At 41.4% G+C, this 18234-nt stretch overlaps 1 protein-coding gene across 1 annotated transcript; it reads right to left on the reverse strand.

The window, feature by feature from the left end:
• Positions 1 to 15725: 15725 nt before the first annotated feature.
• Positions 15726 to 17672, reverse strand: foxa2 (forkhead box A2). The gene is made up of 2 exons (XM_037695391.1): positions 17489 to 17672; positions 15726 to 16964 (listed from the first exon to the last, which is right to left on the reverse strand). Exons 1-2 carry the CDS (start codon positions 17558 to 17560, stop codon positions 15789 to 15791), a joined length of 1248 nt encoding a protein of 415 aa, XP_037551319.1. The 5' UTR covers positions 17561 to 17672; the 3' UTR covers positions 15726 to 15788.
• Between the last annotated feature and the right edge of the window lie 562 nt (positions 17673 to 18234).

The following is an 18234-nucleotide window of genomic DNA, read 5'->3' on the forward strand; positions in this document are numbered from 1 at the left end:
CAATCATACAATGTGAAGGCAACAAAGATGTTGTCTGAAATCCCTCTCGAGGTGCTGGGCTCCCACACTTCATGTGGCCTACAGGCCTGTAAATTACAGTCAGGAGGATTTGTAACTCCTCAGATCAGTCTCAGCTCACGACCAGTAAAGGATAAATCTCTGCTGAGATGAGATAAACTTTTACCAATAAATTTCTGCCCCTTTCAAAACAAAAAATAGGTTTCAAACAACACTTTGAAATGAGAAAAGTGGCAATGAAAACGCTACAAGAGTGGTGATATTCAGATTTATTAGGATGAAATACACTTTAAATACCATACAGGACATTTACACTTAAAAGAAAGTATTTTATTTGTGTAGCTTTTACAATATTTCCGAAGGATTTCGTTCTGTTTTAGTTTCAACAAAGGAATAATGCATTCTGCCAGGGAGCCAATATTTTTCTATCCTTTTTTTTTTTTTTTGGAATAAAGATCAAACAAAACCTCGAGGAAATCCTTGAGTATACAAGCTTCTCCCTGACTGTGAGAATTTGGCTGCAAATGTCAGAAAACCCAAACAAAAGTGATGTTTCAGTGATCTGCAGATGGTTCAAATGGAAACTAATTCTACCTTTTTTTTTTAATCTGTAACCGTTCATTCATGGCGAATTTAAACACCAGCAGTGACTTTTTCCTCTTTATTCACTAATCTGCCTGTTGTTTTATTTATTTTTTTGTTTTTTTTTCCAAACCCACGTTCCCCGTCTTCACACTTTATTTCTGCTCTTGTTGATTGAAATTGTTTTTATCATTTTTCCACTGATAGCTGGTTTAATCGCACGGCTGTCAAACCTATAAGCCCTCTAGAGATAACACATTATTTTCAAAAATAAAGCTGCTCCTGTGACCTAGCTCAAGTAGAAAATTGAAAATTAAATGACAGCCCCCCTTTTGTGAATTTTCCACTCTGATCATTTCTTTCCTTTCTTGGAAGAGGCCTCCAGTAAGAGCAAAGCTTTTGTTCCCGTTATCACACACAGTTCATTTGTCTTTCAGCCGGAAAGCTGTGTTAAGATAACACCATCCTATCATCTGATTGTCTTATCAAAGTTGAGCGACAGCCCCCCACCTCCCCCGCAGTCACTCTCATGAAAAGGTTAAGAGCTTTAGACAGTTCTTCTTAAAAATCGCTGCGAGCTGACCACAATTTCACATATATTTATTATTACGATTCATCTTTAAGGTGCCAGGTTCAATAAAAGCTCAAGTCCTGGTTCATTTCTCGTGGCCTCCTCTCAGCGCTTCAAGTGCAACGCTGTGCAACCTTTACGCAGCATTTGACACCGGGGTCAGTGGAATTGCCCCACTTGAACTAAAAGACATTTAGTTGAGTTTAGAAAGTGAAAACGTGGACACTATTAATTTGTTTGCTCTCCCACTAGTCATGGCCACAAGCAAATGCCACCACCTCAAAGAAGTGGTCCTCACTTTTATTTGTTTGTTTCTTTTGGAGAGTGTGAGAAGCTTCGAAGCACGGCTGCAGCGGACACATTTGTGCAGCAGGGTTTGGAGTGGTGGTGTTGGGGTGGGGGGGGGAAGGACTCACAATGTGGTGACCATGCAGAAGGAAGGCTTTGCAGGGGAGAAAGCTAGCAAACAAGTTAGCTGGTGACAGGGGAGGAGGTGGTGATGGTGCTGGGAGGGGTGGGGATTCATTTAGCCAGGCATAGCTGCTCTTGTTTGTGGTTGTCCCTGACAGCGTCGGCAACGCTGCTCCAAAGCACCTGTGTTTGCTCACTAGCTTTCCCCCAATCTGCTCGAAAAATGCTGTGAGCATGTCACATGGTGGCCAGATAGCCCGGGCACCATGGGAATACAAAAGCCGGGGCTTTTAGAACAGTTAATCATTAATAGAGGCCTCGCTTTTGTTCCCATTCAGCTCCATGCTGACAGAGGCTTTGATATTACATACGGCAGACAGGTCAGACGCTGATATAGCCAAGTACATCGACAGAAAAGGGCTTTCGGGTCAACTGATGCAAGGAGGAAGTCTCCAGCCACATGAAAATCCATCTGCAGGAGACAGAGTGAACACATATATCAATTTTACATTAAACGACATGTCATTTCTCGTTATTTTACCATAAAATAATGCTGCTGCTGCTGAGCTGTGGTTGTAAGAGAGCAACCGTGCGCAGGCCCTTCAGCTCAGGTATTGTCACTGACGGGCAGCGTGGCAATAAATGCAGCAAGTCTTTGAAACTCAAGTCCGTTTTACCAACTTCACTATTAATTACTAACTCCTAATCTCAGTTTGCTTTCCATCTTGAGCCGTCAATGAAAAGTCCAGGACTCATTTCATGTCTCTTAAGGCAGAATAGTGGAGGGAGGGGGGGCGGCAAATACAAATGCATGAACTTGCTTTCACAAAGCGGAGCCAAATCTGGATGGGAGATTAGGTTTGCTCAGCCACATTCATAAAAAGCACTAAAAGGGTCGCAGACAAACTCTTATCTTCCATTTACCTCAGCATGCCAATGCTTCTTTATTGAAAGTTAGTCTCGACCCCACCCTAACCTTCCTCCCTCCCCCTCGGCGCTAATAATACTGTATGGGACTTGAGGATAGTGGAACCACAAACATTTACGGCTGAAAATGCAGAACAAGTGCAGGCAAAGTGGCCACTCAACCCAGGATGCTTGGTGTGCCGAGAGTCAATCATTAACGCGGCACTTTTAGTGATATCAGCTCTCTCACTGAGAAGGCGAAAGATAAATGACGGTCGTGTTTCGGAGAATGGAGCAAGGCTCCAACTTGGACGTTTTAGCAAACACGTCGGCCCACGCTTTGGTTTGGTTTCAGACGTCTGCAGTCGATTCTGATACCTCTTTTAAACAACCTGACCTAAATGATCTGTTTCAACTTGATGCTCAGGCCTAACCCACAGAAGAAAAAGAAAGATTTTCTTTGTCATGTGTGAGCGTCACAGCCATAAATCTCTCCCTTGCTTCCATGCAGCCCGACTGCTTATTTGCTAACCCTGGTCACAAGCGATAAGGGATGTCCCCAAACTGTACTCTGCAGCTCAGTGTTTCTAACAGCACCACAACAAAGGAAAAATGATGAAAACAAGCAAATAAATACAAACTTTTTGCGGCTAATAAATATTTTGGGAACTAATTTCGGTTGAGCAGAGTCAAAGGATGGGCTTAACAAGTGCATGTTTCAAACAAAAGTTCTTGTTCCAGGAGAGAAGGACTGATTGATGGCTTGGCAAACATAGTTGACATACCTGGGCAATGCCACGGGCCGGTCACAACCCAGGACTGAGAGGGACATTGTGTGAGTTTTTATGAGTGTGTGTGTGTGTCTTCTCCAGAGCTATCCTTCTTCCCTCCGAGGCTTCCTCTCCCTCCTCTCCTCCACTTCGGGCCGTGGGGATCACTTCAGTCAGCAGAGCCCTGTTTGACAGAGACACAGCGTCCATATAAATCCCATCCTCCTATTTATTTGATGTGCAGTTCTACTAGGACGCCTTCGATCCGTCCTCGGGGAGCCTGCATCTCAAAACACTCAAATAGTCTGGATGTGCAGATAAGCTCAGGGCTGAAATTATACTCCCAAATTCCCAAATCCTTACGGAGCGTTGTTTTATTCTGCTTTAAAACCCACTCATTGAGCAAAACATGAACGCTGCGACATAAGTTGCTGTATTAACATGTTGCATCAGAAATAGAAAAATAGCGGTGGACAAAAATGTATTTTCTTTAGGTGGGATTTGGCGAGTGGGAGATGGGTCAGTGCAGCGTGGTGGGTGAGTGGTGGACTTTTAAAAGGAACACCCAGGAATGTTTGGTTAACTCGCCTGTCGCATTCAAGCCTGTGTGTCAAAGGTGTTTACAGGGTGTTGACAATCACACACTGGCACAGAGGTGATGTGAATGTCTAATTGTGATGAATAAAATGGAAATAACATGAAACTTTCCAAAACTAAAACGTTTGTTAGAATTTAAATTCTTTAATGTTAATCCTTTTTTATGCAAAGCATTGCATTGTAAATAAAGTTATGCCTTATTTGTTATAATAATTAGAATTTATTTGAATTTTGTTTTTACTGCAAGTAACAAGCAGAGACTTTGAAAAAAAATATATAGAACTGTAATGAATTGAATAAAATTAGATTTCAAGTTTAAATTCAATTAAAAATAAATGAATAACTTCCAGTCTGGGTCGCATTAACTGGTCAGCAGTGGTTGCGTTAACCCAGTACCAGAGCGTTACTGTGACCTGACACTGAGTTAATTTTTTACCCAGAAATAATCAGAGTTTATGACAGACGTGTATATTTAGACATATTTGTTCTTTAATATAATTTATCTCATTGTGTTTGTTTTTGTTCATTAAATACAATTTATTGCTTTTGTTAATCGTTAACAGATTTCCCTTTTTTTTTTAATCATATTATTTTGTTTAACCAAAAATTACATTTTAAAAATACTGTTTCATTCACCGATAAAACCAATTTAAGTATAAACTAAAATGTCTGTTTTTGTACTTGGTTATTTATGGTCATATAGAAGAAGAGTGCAAAGCATTTTTTATTTAAACGTTTTATTTTTAGATTTTTTTTATGTGATTGTTATATTCACCAGGCATAAATGCAGATATTTAATTTTATGATGCTATAAAATGGGATTTGAATGCAATTTAATGTATGTCAGCAATAAAGCATGAATTTCAGTTGTATCTACATAAAGAACAAACACTGAATTAATTCATATTTGAACATTTACTGAGTTAAAATATTAAATTAGTTGCATGTCAGATTTCTTTTTTTTTTAATAAACAAAATCTCATTTTTCTTCCCAGTCTATAAAACATAATGTTTGGTCTAGAAATTCATGAATTTTTATTTATTTGTTTGTTTGTTTATTCATTTGTTTATTTATTTATTTGTTATTAGTTCTTCTTTTTACTTTCTTTTTAATTATTCGTTTATTTCTTTTTCTTTTTTTAATCAGAATTTAAAAAAAATTTTTTTAACAAACCTAAAAAGAGACAAAACGATTAAACTTATTTTAGTTTGTTTTAAATAGTAAAATTAAAAACTGCTCATTTTTGTCTGAATTGTGTAAACATTAAAAACAAGAAAAGTACCATAATTTTAAGAATATTTCTTAATTTTAAATGCATCAACACTCTAATAACAATTCTGTGTTTTTGTCTCCTATTTTTAATACGACCACCCACTGAGAGCTCTGGAAGTGAATGGTTCTGACCCGGCCTGCACTGACCTGCAGGTGACAGAACAGCTAACCTGTTAAAGTGCCTACATGTCCAATTACTTTAGGTCACATCACCTCCACGTTTAGCAACTGAACCACACGCCTGACAGCTACAGGCAGGCTTCCCTCAGAACGCCACTGTTTCAGGTAATTGGAGGAGTGTTGTAAGTTTCCTATGACTCACACGGCTCTTTTCTCCACCCATGAATGCTGGAAGATTGTAGTTAACTTTAGACACGAAGCCTTCTCAACTCATAAATTACACGGCAACGGACAACCTTAAGCGGTGTTGAAATGCCTCGAACAGAGCTTTATTTCAGTGCTGCTGGAGCGTGAAGCTGGGAGCACCACCCCACAAGGAGCCTGGCTCTCACAAGCACACATAAGACAGCCATTTATCTTGCCATACCTGAGGTCTTGACATGCTGGCAAAGGTGGATGTGAAAACAAGCACTTACTGTTTCTTAATGTTGCTACTCTTTAAGGTTTTGCTTCTGTAATGGGTCACATCTTGCTCATTTTTCTTTTCTTTTTATGATTAGGGTCTCTGTGAATAGAGTCTGGTCTTAAATTTAAAAATTCTGCCCCCAACAAAAGGGTTCTCCTTCCTGGGACCTGCCTTGGCAAAGCTACTGGCACTTTGAAATCTGATCTGATAGATTAAGAGCTTAGCCATTAGAATAAACCATTGTGGAGTCATTATGGGTTGTATTTTTACTCTAGTGGAAAAAAAAAAAAAGAACAGTGTTCACGCTGTGTCTATGAATTAAAAAAAAAAAAAAAAAGCTTTTTGCAACCGCACATCATCACTCTCTTCAAATCGACTCAAGAAAAAGGCGTGCACAATCTGTGTTTTATACAAATGCGACAGTAAAAGCAGGCGGTATAAATCTCTCTTTTTTTTTTTAAAGGATCGCTTCACATCATATTGTGTCGAAATCATCTCGAGTCTGACCACCCAAGGGGTCCTGACACAACAACCTTTACACAGGGGGATGGGCCTCTGTGTGTGTGTTTGTATTTTGGCAAGTGTCTGCTCACATGCATGAATACGCCCCTTCGTCTTATGTGTATTGATTTATATGGATCTCGCCGCTTCACTTATTTATTTTCTTATGTGTTTATTTGTTTGTGCTGCATTTACTGTTGTTTTATTCTCTGCAGGCTTGATAGACCACTTCCACTTCCTGCTCAGCGGTCCAGACTGTGTGACGCTGAGCAGAGAACCCAGCGTAAATGCAAACGCAAACCAGAACAGCGAATGGAAAAGAGCACGATATGGATCCCTCTCTACGCTTATATTTACTCTACTGGTTGGAGTCCCTATCAGGTTGAGCTCTGAAGAGCAAGTTTCATGTCTCAGATTTCACTTTTCCATGTCTACTGATATTTTCTTTTAATTAAAGCAATAAACATTGAAATTAAGATTTCAGCTTCTTTATCACTTGACTTGTGCTTCCCTCTCAGTGATGAAGAAAAAAGGTCAGCTCTTATCCCTCCCTCCCCAGCCTGAGCCCTTGCCTTTTATAGCAAAGTGGGAGCAATTCAGCCCCTAAACAAGCGCACATGAGGGTAACAGCGATACACATGTGATAACCTGTGCAATTAGACAACAACGCCGCGGCAGGCAGAACGTAGACAGATAAATGACCATACAGTATGGCATACAATAGGAATTAAAAGTATGGGGCAGCTGGGCTCTTATCTGGCCAGGGAAGAAGAAACCAGGCAACAAAGGGAGGCCTACAACTAAGAGGCTTGATGCATGGGAAAGCCATGGGCCGGCCATTGTGGCTGCCCTTCTGCTGAGCAAATAGTCCAAACTGTTCATTCCCCATCTCCCATTCTCTCGCCGGTACATTGTTTGTGTCCTTGCATTTCATTCTGACTGGGGAAGATTGCTCACAGGGCCAGTGAGCAAACAGTCCAGAAAAGAGCCAGCTATCTCCTGCCGTTCCCAGGAGAACTAGCATTTTTATTTCAGCTCCAAGCTGTCAAAGGATTGGAGAGTTTATGTCAGGATCCTGAATTAATTGCTTTAAGCCTCAAGGCCGACGTTGGCGTTTTTATCTCCAAATGGTTGGTAAAATGTTTCCTAGCAAATTATGCACACGCCCCCCCCCCCCTCCCCCTTTCTGTTTTTCTTTTCTTTTTTGAGTTGCCAAACATTTGGTATTGGATACATACAGGAGTTTCCTGCAATACAACTGATGTGTTTAGCTGATGTGAATAGTGATGGAAAGCATCAAGGATTTGAAGGCAAATGGTAAACTTATGTGCATGTATTTAGTTTTTTTTTTTTTCCATTTCAAGACCATATAGGTGCACGAGCCAAGCTTGGCAGTAAACTGTGCACGCTTACAGATGCCCCAATAAACCATATAGATGTTTCGACATTTGGTGGACCGGGCTTTAAAAGGCTCCAAACAGTCCCTAAAACTGCCAAACTGACATCACAACCGTCTGTCATCCTTAAATTCATCCCACACTGATGATTCTCTTTGTTAACTACATCATAAACTTGGATCTGGAAAAAGTCCTAAATAAAACATTCGGCTCTGCTTCATGGCCGTGAACAATACATATGAACCCGAAAAGTTATTTTTGCTCAACTTAACCCGAAAAAGTCTAACTCTGTCAACAGCTCCGCAACTCTAAGTCCTTCAATTCATTTATCTGAGATTATTAATTAAAACATGCACTTATTTTAAGACTGCAAAGACATTTTAAAAGATGTTCAGCAAAATGTAACTATTTTACCTGCAACTAATGAAAGATTAGGAAGCAACAGATTGATGCCTCTGTTCTTATAGGCAGCAGGTCTGCCAGATTGATTTTATCTACAATAAAACACACAAAAAAAGGCCGTTTTTCATCATTTCAGCCTCTTTTGGTAAATGTGCCATCTTTGCTCATCAGCAAATATAGTCAGACTCAGAATAAAGGGGCACAAGGGAAGAAGAGCTTAAAATCTAATTTTAGGCTTAATTTCATTTCATTGACTTATCCAATATGTTTTATTGTTAATTATAAGAAAAAATACAATTGACATTTTCTGTATTCTTGCACACTTTGAAATCTGCTCTATAATTCTTATCTAAACACTAACTTTAGAAACTTTTTTTTTACACAGACCTGTTTTGGCACATCCAGGTGTTTCTTTATTGGATTAAGACATATGAGGGGTCATATGTCGAGCCTCCACCTTTTCTCAAAGGAGTAGTGTAATGTAGATTGTAGCATTTGCATCCAAAAAGCATTAGCTGTGTGTCATAATACCGCATTACGTTGTGCAATTTGTATAAATAAGCCTTTTGACAAACTACCTGTCAGTGCTGACTTCAGTAAATCAAATTAGCGCGATCAAAATGGTCATGTAGAGTTCTCTTCGTGCCGATTTGCATGAAGAGCTCATGCAAATGTTTCTTTCGCTGCGCGACCTAACTGTAGCCGTGCATTATGACGTGCGTTTTCACGCTTAATCTTTCTATTGGGCCCTTCAAGATAAGAGCGTCTCAGCTCTGACCAATAAATCTGCCAGTTGACTCCTTAATCTGAACGGATATTAGGTGACAAACACTGTGATGTTTCTGTCAGCGTCAAGCAGGCGAGGGTTAAATAGTGTGTACCAGGGGACCACTCTGCTGTCGGTGAAACATACAGGATTCATCCTTCACCATAATCTGCTCAGCGGCCCTATAGACACCTCCCAGCTTTCCTCAATCCCTTAACCGAGCATCCGTCTTCCCACTAGAAATAACAGCCGTTTATATGGAATTAAACAGGGGATTAATTTGATTTGAGTCAGGGTATGGGCATTCATTAGCGAGCTGACTGCACTATACATGGAGGGAATTTAATTTGAATCCCTCAAGGGAAGAACAAGACGCGAGAGCTGAGTGAAACGGACATGATTGTTGTTCGGCTCATCTGATTTTACCAGTAAAGTGGTGCTTTATTGCTGTTGATGAGCCGTGATCAAATCAGGAGCAGAATGAAATTAATATAGCACGTTTGACACAAAGAGATGGGGAAAAAAGGCCTTTGCTCAGTTGGCCGTGCTGTCTGCGCAGACCGCTCGCTTTGAACGGGAAGATGTAAAAGCTTTTTCCACACATTCGCCTTTCGGTCATGAATGGTATTAAAATAAGCACATTATTTGAATGTCAGTGATTCTCATGAATGTTGAAATGGCCTATCTATTGCAGCCGTTCCTGACAAGCAGTGCAGTGTAAGGTAAATGCATTAAATTCAACTCAAAAGCAGATTACAGAATTTACCCCTGCAGTACACCACCCTTCCTTTTGTTCCAAATTGGACAAGTCCCATTGTAAGATATCCTATCAGTGCAGCACATGTCTGCATAGGGGAGAACATATGCAGGACAAAATATTCCCTAGTTTGTTATTCCGATGACAGCGCTGGGGGCACACAGGCTTGTTTGCCTTTGCAGAGAGAGGAGATTGGATTGGGGGTTTAAATGAATCGCTGGCGCACCACGTTTATAGGTTTCATTAACTTTTAATGAGTTGGATGTCCTTCGATGCGATTGGTTGGCAAAGCTCTGCCTGCACTTCCTGGAACTGGAATCTGGTGTTTTCATTTTATATTGCAGTATGTTGCCTTCCATGATGGGCTACTGGGTGGGAACAGCCTAGAAATGGGGATGTTCATCAGGCTGGATCTGAAGCCTGCATGTAGCAAGCCTCAAGGGGAATAAAGAAACCGTGGCAGATCAATCACAGTCAAGCAGGCATCCCTTTCCCACTCCTGACTGACATATCGTTTTATGGTGGCTTTGCCAGCAAGGTTTGATCTCAAACACAGGCATGAGGTCCGCCGGGAAATGCCTGTGGAATTGACAAAGAGGGGTTAGAAGCACAAGTGAGCACAAACGCTTCCAGCCGCCAGCCCATACTCATATCTAACTTCATATTTTGAGCATCTTTAATCTCCATATAATATAATATTTTTCTGCCTGGTTGATCACATTTTTATTATCTTGCATGGATGTATGATTTATGCTTCTCCTCAAGAAGCTAATCTTTCTCTCTCTCCCTCATGGGGCTGAGCTTCACCTCAGTGCTCCAGTGAAACAAAAGCTTTGACAGGCGTTCAGTTTTATCTCCTTCCTACCGTCACAGGATGAAATGCTCCCCTTCAAAACTTTAATTTAACTGCCCTCAATATTTCCGATCAGGCTTAAGCTGGGCGCAGTTTCTCTTCTATTTGCCTGATGAGAATAAACACCAACCATCCATCCACTTCCAACATATAAAGGCAGCAGGGCTGTGAGAGGCGCCAGTCCAGGCCTGAATAGCCCACCTTAAGGTCAGTGCATATTCCACCAGCTGTTGCCTCAGAGGACTCAATGGGCATTGTTTGTGGATCGCTCTCATTCCTTCTCTTTTGCTCTCTGGACATGAAGGAGTCCTGCGCAGGAATGTCACAGAATCGTGTCAGAAGAGTGCGGACACATCACAGTTAGCATTCTCACCCCGTCCATCGTGCCATCCCTCTCTTTTTTCTTTTTATCCTGCGTGTCTCCGACAGTCTGTCTGTCACCTTCTTCTTTTCTTAATCAACAATTCATCAGAATGTCCTTAGATTCCAATATTACTTTGTTCATCAACAATCAAACTGAATCTTAATTAAAGTAGTTAGTGATGAAAATGTTAGGGAGTAATACACTTTTTTTTTTTTTTAGTAAATTAATTTAAACTTAAAGCAAAAATAAGTGGTCATTTAGGGCAGAATCACTCAAGTTTCAATGAAAAATCTTACGAAAGGACGAAAAAAATCTATAAATCTTTCTAGGAAAATGACTCTGCTTTAAAGGCTGTGATTTTTGTTGCAGTTTAACACGTCAACTTTAATTTCTTATTGCTGATTTTTTCTCTAAAAAAAGCCAAATAAAACATAAAAAGAAAAATAGTATTTCTTTTACAAACTAGATAAGATACGTTGTTTTTCTTGTTTTTAAAGGGTAACACAGAGAAATATTTATGCTGATTTATGTAATTCTTGACTTTTCGTTTTGAATCTTTTTTTATTTTAAATGTAACAAATTTCAAGGTTAATTTAATAAACACCCAATGCAGATAAAACCTCAACTTATTTTTGCAGGTACTGTCTTTAGGAGGTTTATGTGCAAATTTTTACCTTTTACATTTATAATAAAATGCAATAATTTATTTGCATTATTTTACTAAAAATTTAATTTATTTCATGAAGATTTATGTTATGTAAATGAAAACATAATGTTATGTGTTTTACGTCAAGGTTTGCAGCAGCACAATGCAAACAATCTGTAATCGTTGTAATGTGTCTTTTAATTTGATAATAATTTTGTCTATTAAAGCCATTAATATTAATTTATAAAGCACTCAATTTTATTATTAATTTACCTGTTGATACAGACTAACATTAAACCTGCCTTCTGTTTTGTGCTCATAAATAAATAGCTGTGACAGATGTTTTTTAATCAAGAGCTATTTATACAATTTGTCGTTAAAGCTCAAATTATTTTCCATAACTTAGGTCCAAATTCGTTCAAGGATATTTTCGAAAGACTAAAGTAATAAAATGAGTTTGGTAAATATTGTTAGAATTATAGTAAATGATTATTATCATTATTTTCGTTTCCTGAGGGTGATAAAAAGGAGGCTGGTCTTGCAGATGTGTCCGGACCGGACGGGCCGGGCCGACTGGGCCCATGATGGGTGGCTTTGGGTTCTGACTCTCTGCTCCCTTTAATAAACGGAGGGACGACAGTTTGCCTTCCTAAGATTTGGGATTAGGAGCATTTCTGCTGAAAGAGGAGTTAAGTCGGGCTGCTGTGGACGCTCCCCTGCAAAAGGCTGAGACAGAATTACAGCTTGTTGGACCGGTGTCCCGCCGTCGCCATGGAGACGGATCGACTTGGGTGTTCCAGTGCGCGGGCTGCAGCGCAGAGGTGCGGCAGCACCCTGCGTGTTACTTCCTGAAATCCCTTCACCTGGTTCATTAGATCAACCCAAACCCTCGAGTGTAACAATCGAAAAGTCATTTTGGACTAATCGGATGACTGATGACCAAACTGCATGCGCGTTTCCAGATCTGACCGTGCTGCCGAGTTATCCTATAATAACAACAATTATAAGATGCATCAAACATGATTTGTTTCCTATTTTTCTTTTTTAATTGGCCTATGAGTAAAAAAAGAAGCCTTCTTGAGCTGACGCCCATGGGTGGATGAGTTTGTGGCTGACGGGATACTGAGTCATCCTCCAAAAACAGAGGCCCAAACTCGCCTGGGCATTAAAATGGCTCACTTCCTACGACTGCTACAATTAGAGGCTATTTAAAGACATAAATGGAGAAAAAGGACAATTTATTGTTGCAACACAGTTTTCTTTAAAAATGTTAACGGGGAATTCCGCCAGAAACGCAACAGATTTTATCCAATCAAAGTTTTGTCTGTAGGTCTGAATGCCAAGGATGCGCGTGCATTGTGTCCCTGAGAAAAGAGCCCTGACTTCCATGCAGGCCCCTAATCAACAAATATGCTAATTCGGCCTGAGGAGATGCAGAAAAATCAGGTTAGCGGACCTCAAAAAGGAGCGAGAAGCGCACGAACATCTTTTCTTTCTGTTGCTATAACAACGCACGCGCTCGTGAATGATGGCTCAGGTCAGGAGCGTCTGCAGAGGAATCCTCCAAAAAGGCTTTTGAGGAAAGTTGGGATGCGCCGTGGCCTCAGACTGAGGCTGGTTCCCTTTGGAGCGACTATCCAAAACATCATCGCAGAATTCTGATGCACTAGAAAATACACCCGTTAATTATTATTATTATTATTATTATTATTATTATTATTATTATTATTATTATTATTATTATTATTATTATTATTATTCGTTGTAAAACTTGCTGAAAGTCTTGCCAAGGACACAACTTTTACGCAGCCTTTGAAAAATATATCTATACAAGCAAAACTCCATTATTTACTAATAAAATATGGCCTTGATAAATTAATAAATAAATAAAAATCAGATAAATCGATCCCCAGAAGTGCGTCATGAAAGCAGAAGTGGGGTTTGGGGTCTGCGGAAAGGCGCGCTCTCCTGCCATATGTGAAGCAACAAATCAATCAGGCGCACAATGAGGAGGGGGAGACGAATGCAGCAGCACTTCTTGCGCACATTGAGCCGCATCTGTCTCAGAATGAGTGCAGACATCCGGCTGGAGACTGTCCCCACCTTTGGAACAGCATCCAGTTTCCAAAGTGAAGCTATAGTTAGTGCTCTTCTAAAATAAAATGAATATCCGCTGCTTCTCTTGCAACGCCAAGATCACACAACCTGCAGATCCTCTCAGCTTTGCGCCACCCTGTCGCGAAATCCAATACATCTGCTTTCCCATGAATTCGGGATATCAGCCTCAGCCCCCCACCCGCACCCCTCCTTCATGCACCGTGAATTCCCTTTAAATCAGTACCCCCTCCAGGGAGGACTAAGACAAAAAAAGCGTGCGCACAAGTTTAAGAAACGGAGCATTTTGTTAGAATCAAAGCTTCATACCTGTGCAAAATAGCCGGTGCGTGTTGTTGGCAAGCCTCACAGAAGCTCATTGTAGGAGCTTGCCTTCTGCCTTCTGCAAAGGGCTCCAGACATCAGAGCATTTATTTGAGCTCAAACTCTGTCACTGTTGACTTTAGCACAAAGCAAAGATTTCACTGCCACGCTAGTTAAAAAAAAAAAATGATTATTTTACACAGATATCGATCAGTGCGCTATAAAAAAAAGAAATCAGCTTAGCATTATATGTGTAAAATGAATGGAACCAAACTTAATGTCTGTGTAAATTTACAGAGCTGCGGCGTCCTATTCAAAGTTTACACTTGTGCAATTTGGTTTGTGTGTGTACTCTTCCTATATGTGGGCACAGCCTCCACTCCATTGTTTACTGGCTTTGTTTATTCGCAGATCACGCTGTTTAAAGTGCGATCTGCAAAGAGGGTCTGGAGAATAAACGCACACTTTTGGCCCTACGTGTTCAGAAGTCGAAGGGGGTGGGGGGGTCGTTTGGTTGGACTGGGAGGGATGACAACCAGACTGTCTTATCTAACAAGAAGGGAGGGTCCGGCTACTTTAAAAGTAGGGAGCAGACAATGGAGCCCCCACATTGTGAGGAGAAGAAGTTAGAGCATCACATTGAGAGAAACTCTGTTCCCAAATCAGCCTCCTTTCCATCAACTATTCTCCTGCGCAGCGGGAGGCTGTTTTATGGGACAATCATCTCATTCACTGATCTAAACTCTGCAGGGTGCGTGTTTTAGGGGTAAAACACGGAGAAATGTTGTGTGTGTGTGTGTGTGTGTGGATGAGCAGGCGCGCATGAGGTTTGGTTCATTTGTTGTTATCATCTTACCAACTTTAAAACCCTTTTGCAGAAGCGGGTGCAAATTTCATGCAATATATTTATACTGCGTTCTGCATGATGAAGGTTTATTTATTTTATTTTGGTCTGTATCCTATTTTTTTTTCCTGTTCATTCTCATAGTTTTATTGCGCTTTGCACTTTAAATCCAAAATATAACAAAAAAATAACTAAATTAAATGTTATAAAAGGTGCAGATTAACGTGCTCCCCTCTTCTATCAAAATCTCCATTTTTGTTTGGGATTAATGAGCATATATTAGTTTTGTCTGCTTTCCCTGAGAGACAAAATAGGAACATTGTTCTCTGTTTTATCCAGCAAAGCTATTAATCCCCCTCCTGAAAGTCTGGGCCTTAATAGGAAAACACGTGAGTGGGAATGAAATCTATAATTTAGGAGAAAAAAAAAGACTGTTTACACTTATTTTTGTCCCCTATAATTAAACAAATTTCCAACAAGTTAAAACGAATTCATTCATATTTCGTCAACAGTTTACATTTTTAATATTGTTATTCAAATACATTTATTTTCTTCTGTTGTTTTGAAATAATAAAAATGTGCAGTTATGGCAGCTCAGACTTCATTCTTGTGGTGGAATTAATAATAATAATATAATAATAATAATAATAATAATAAAACGACTTGATTTTCAAAAAACAAAACCAATAACACTTTAATATAGATTCTGTTCTTGTCACTACAAGAAATACACATATACAAGCCATAAATAGGAATTACACAAATGATTGAACAAATCCTGTGAAGCGTTTAAAGTCATTTAGGAATCCCGGTGTGCGGAAGTGAGCTATCTTACAGAGAGCGTGTCTTTGGGGTCCATTCCTCGCCACATTATTGTTATTATTATTGTTGTTATTATTTATTGTTTTATCATCAACAGCCTCTCTCAAAATAATTAGGCAACTAACAAACTTGACAACTAAAACGGTGGGAAACGTCCAAAATATCATTTTGTACACAAAGTCTATGTTTTTTTTTGTTTGTTTGTTTGTTTGTTTCATGTGTTTGCTTTTCTTTTCTTTTCTTTTTTTCTTCTTCTTTTTTTTTATACAAATATACAAACAAGAAGAAAGTCCACATTATAAGTTTATGAGGAGTTCATGATTGGTCTTGAATAGACGCCTTGGTAGTAGGACGTGTCGGGTATAGACGCAGAATCCAGACCCGCTTTTCCCGCCATGGAGCCCATAGAAAGCGCCCCGGCCATCGGGGAGCCGTATCCAGAGTAGTGCATCACCTGCTCGTAAGTCTTTAAGTCCATTTTGTGGTGCTGCTGCTCGGAGGACATGAGGTTGTTGATGGAGAACGGGTGGTTGAACGAGTAGTGGTGCTCCGGCTTCAGGTGCGCGTCGTGCGTCAGGACCGAGTGGTGCTGCGACATGAGGTGCTGCCCCTGCGACACCGGGGAGGTGGCGGTGTGCTCCGGGCTCAGGGCCTGGCCCGCCTTCATGTCCGACATGGACCGCTTGTGGTCCGCGGAGGAGGAGTTGGAGTGCGGGGACTCGTTGCCGTTGCAGCTCTCCGAGCTGGAGTTGGACGAGCCGCCGTCCGCGCCCTTGCGCGCGCCGTCCTTCAGCGTCACCTTCTTCTCGCACTTGAAGCGCTTCTGCCGCCTCAGGTAGCAGCCGTTCTCGAACATGTTCCCGGAGTCCGGGTGGAGAGTCCAAAACGAGCCCTTACCGGGTTTATCCGGCGACCGGGGCACTTTGAGGAAACAGTCATTAAACGACAGAGAGTGGCGGATGGAGTTCTGCCAGCGCTGCTGGTTCTGTCGGTAAAAGGGGAACAGGTCCATTATCCACTGGTAGATCTCGGCCAGCGTCAGCATCTTACTGGGAGACTGCTGGATGGCCATGGTGATGAGGGAAATGTAGGAATACGGAGGCTTGGCGTGCGTGTAGCTCCTGCGGTAAGTCTTGGGGTCTCTGGATCTGTTGATGTTGGACTGTCCGTAAATGGGGCTCATGGCGTTCATGTTGGTGTAGGACGTGAGGGCGTTCATGGACGCTGGCTGCGCCGTCATGGGGCTCATGCTGGGGCTCAGGGCTGCGCTCATGGCCGTCATGCCCGCGCCCATGCCGTTCATGGCTCCGGTGCACGGGGACATGCTGGTCATGGAGGGACTCATGCCAGTGTTGACGTACGACATATTCATGGAGTTGGCCGTCATGTTGGCCGTGGTGCTCATGCCGGACATGCTCATGTAGGTGTTCATGGAGTTCATTCCCAGGCCTGTGTTCATGTTGCCAACCGAGGTGTAACACTGTGAGGAGGGGGAAGAAGCATCCATGAGTGGAAAAAAGAAATCATTCCTGCACACATCAGCCCGAACTTAAACACCAAAATAAATACATTAAATTATATTAAAAATAACTAAAATTATCTTTAAGGAAATGAGTATCTGACAAAAATATTAATTAGTAAAATAATATCGCTGTGGCGTAAAAGTGTCCCCAATAAGCTGCGCTCACCCAAACAGCGACAACCCGCTCCCCCTAAACCAAACACTACAGGTGTTTATTGAGTGTAACAAATGGTGGGTGTGTGTGTGGGGGGGAAATAAAACAATCTGATTTAATATCCGAGTGAAAAGTTCCCCCCACCCCCCCACTACATGTCAAGCAACTTTGTTAGGATAGCGCGCAGCGTGGAGATGGGGGAGGATTTGGAGGCGCCTCAAGTCAATATTTGATCACAAAGTTAATATTATCTCAGGGCTAATATTGAGTTGTATAAAATGGGATCGGCTTTAGACGGGGAAAAGAAATATATATTTAAGGTACCCACCTCGGGCTCTCCGTAGTAGGTGCTCCAGTCGGTGTGTTCGTGTCCTTCCATTTTAACTGCTCCAAGCATCATGGAGGACTTGGACAAAGCGTCTCCCAGCAGAGGAAAAGCCAAAAGTGTCTTTAATAGCAGGTGACTGGGGACCACTGGGCGGGCTCGGGTAGTCGGTGTGTCCCCTTCGTTGAGGACTGGTGCATGTGTGTCCTAACGGAGGCAGCCGTGATGCGCCTGTCAGTGACTGGAGTCCAAATGACGCGCCGCGCTGCTTGTTAACGCTGTGATATAGCTCTGTGCGCCAGGCAAGCCTCCAATCCCCACTTCTACGCCTTGGGCCCTATTTGAATAATCTCCTCGCACCTAGGCGTGAGACTCCTCAAGCTTCCCCCCCCACCCCACCCCCATCTCTCCTCCTCCCCCTCCTCCTCCACCTCCACCACCCCAATTGTACACCTGCGCTCCCTGAAAAGAACAGTTTCATATGAAAAGCGTCATTATAAACTAATCTTATTGTGGGGGGAGGGGGGGGGGGACTATACAAAAAAGGAATGTTTGGCACCTTCCAACGCGCATTACGCACATCCTCCAAAAAGTTTTTTTTTTCAACTTCAGCAAATCATAACCAGCTTTTATGGAATTTATCTATCTTTTTTTGTTTGTTTGTTTCTAATTGTTGAATATTTTCTAGAAGAAAGAGCATGAAGACATCAGATACATGTTGATGTATCAGGAAAAGACCTATACCGGGT

The sequence above is a fragment of the Nematolebias whitei genome, chromosome 21, assembly GCF_014905685.2.
Source record: "Nematolebias whitei isolate Nwh7 chromosome 21, NemWhi1, whole genome shotgun sequence".
Lineage (NCBI taxonomy): Eukaryota > Metazoa > Chordata > Actinopteri > Cyprinodontiformes > Rivulidae > Nematolebias > Nematolebias whitei.

What these genes read in the sequence shown, in the direction of transcription:
- foxa2 (XM_037695391.1), bottom strand. Translation starts at nt 17,560, where the DNA reads ATGATGCTTGGAGCAGTTAAAATGGAAGGACACGAACACACCGACTGG. An exon ending in CCTACTACGGAGAGCCCGAG is followed by an intron (nt 16,965 to 17,488) that starts GTGGGTACCTTA and finishes CCCTCCTCACAG; the next exon opens with TGTTACACCTCGGTTGGCAA.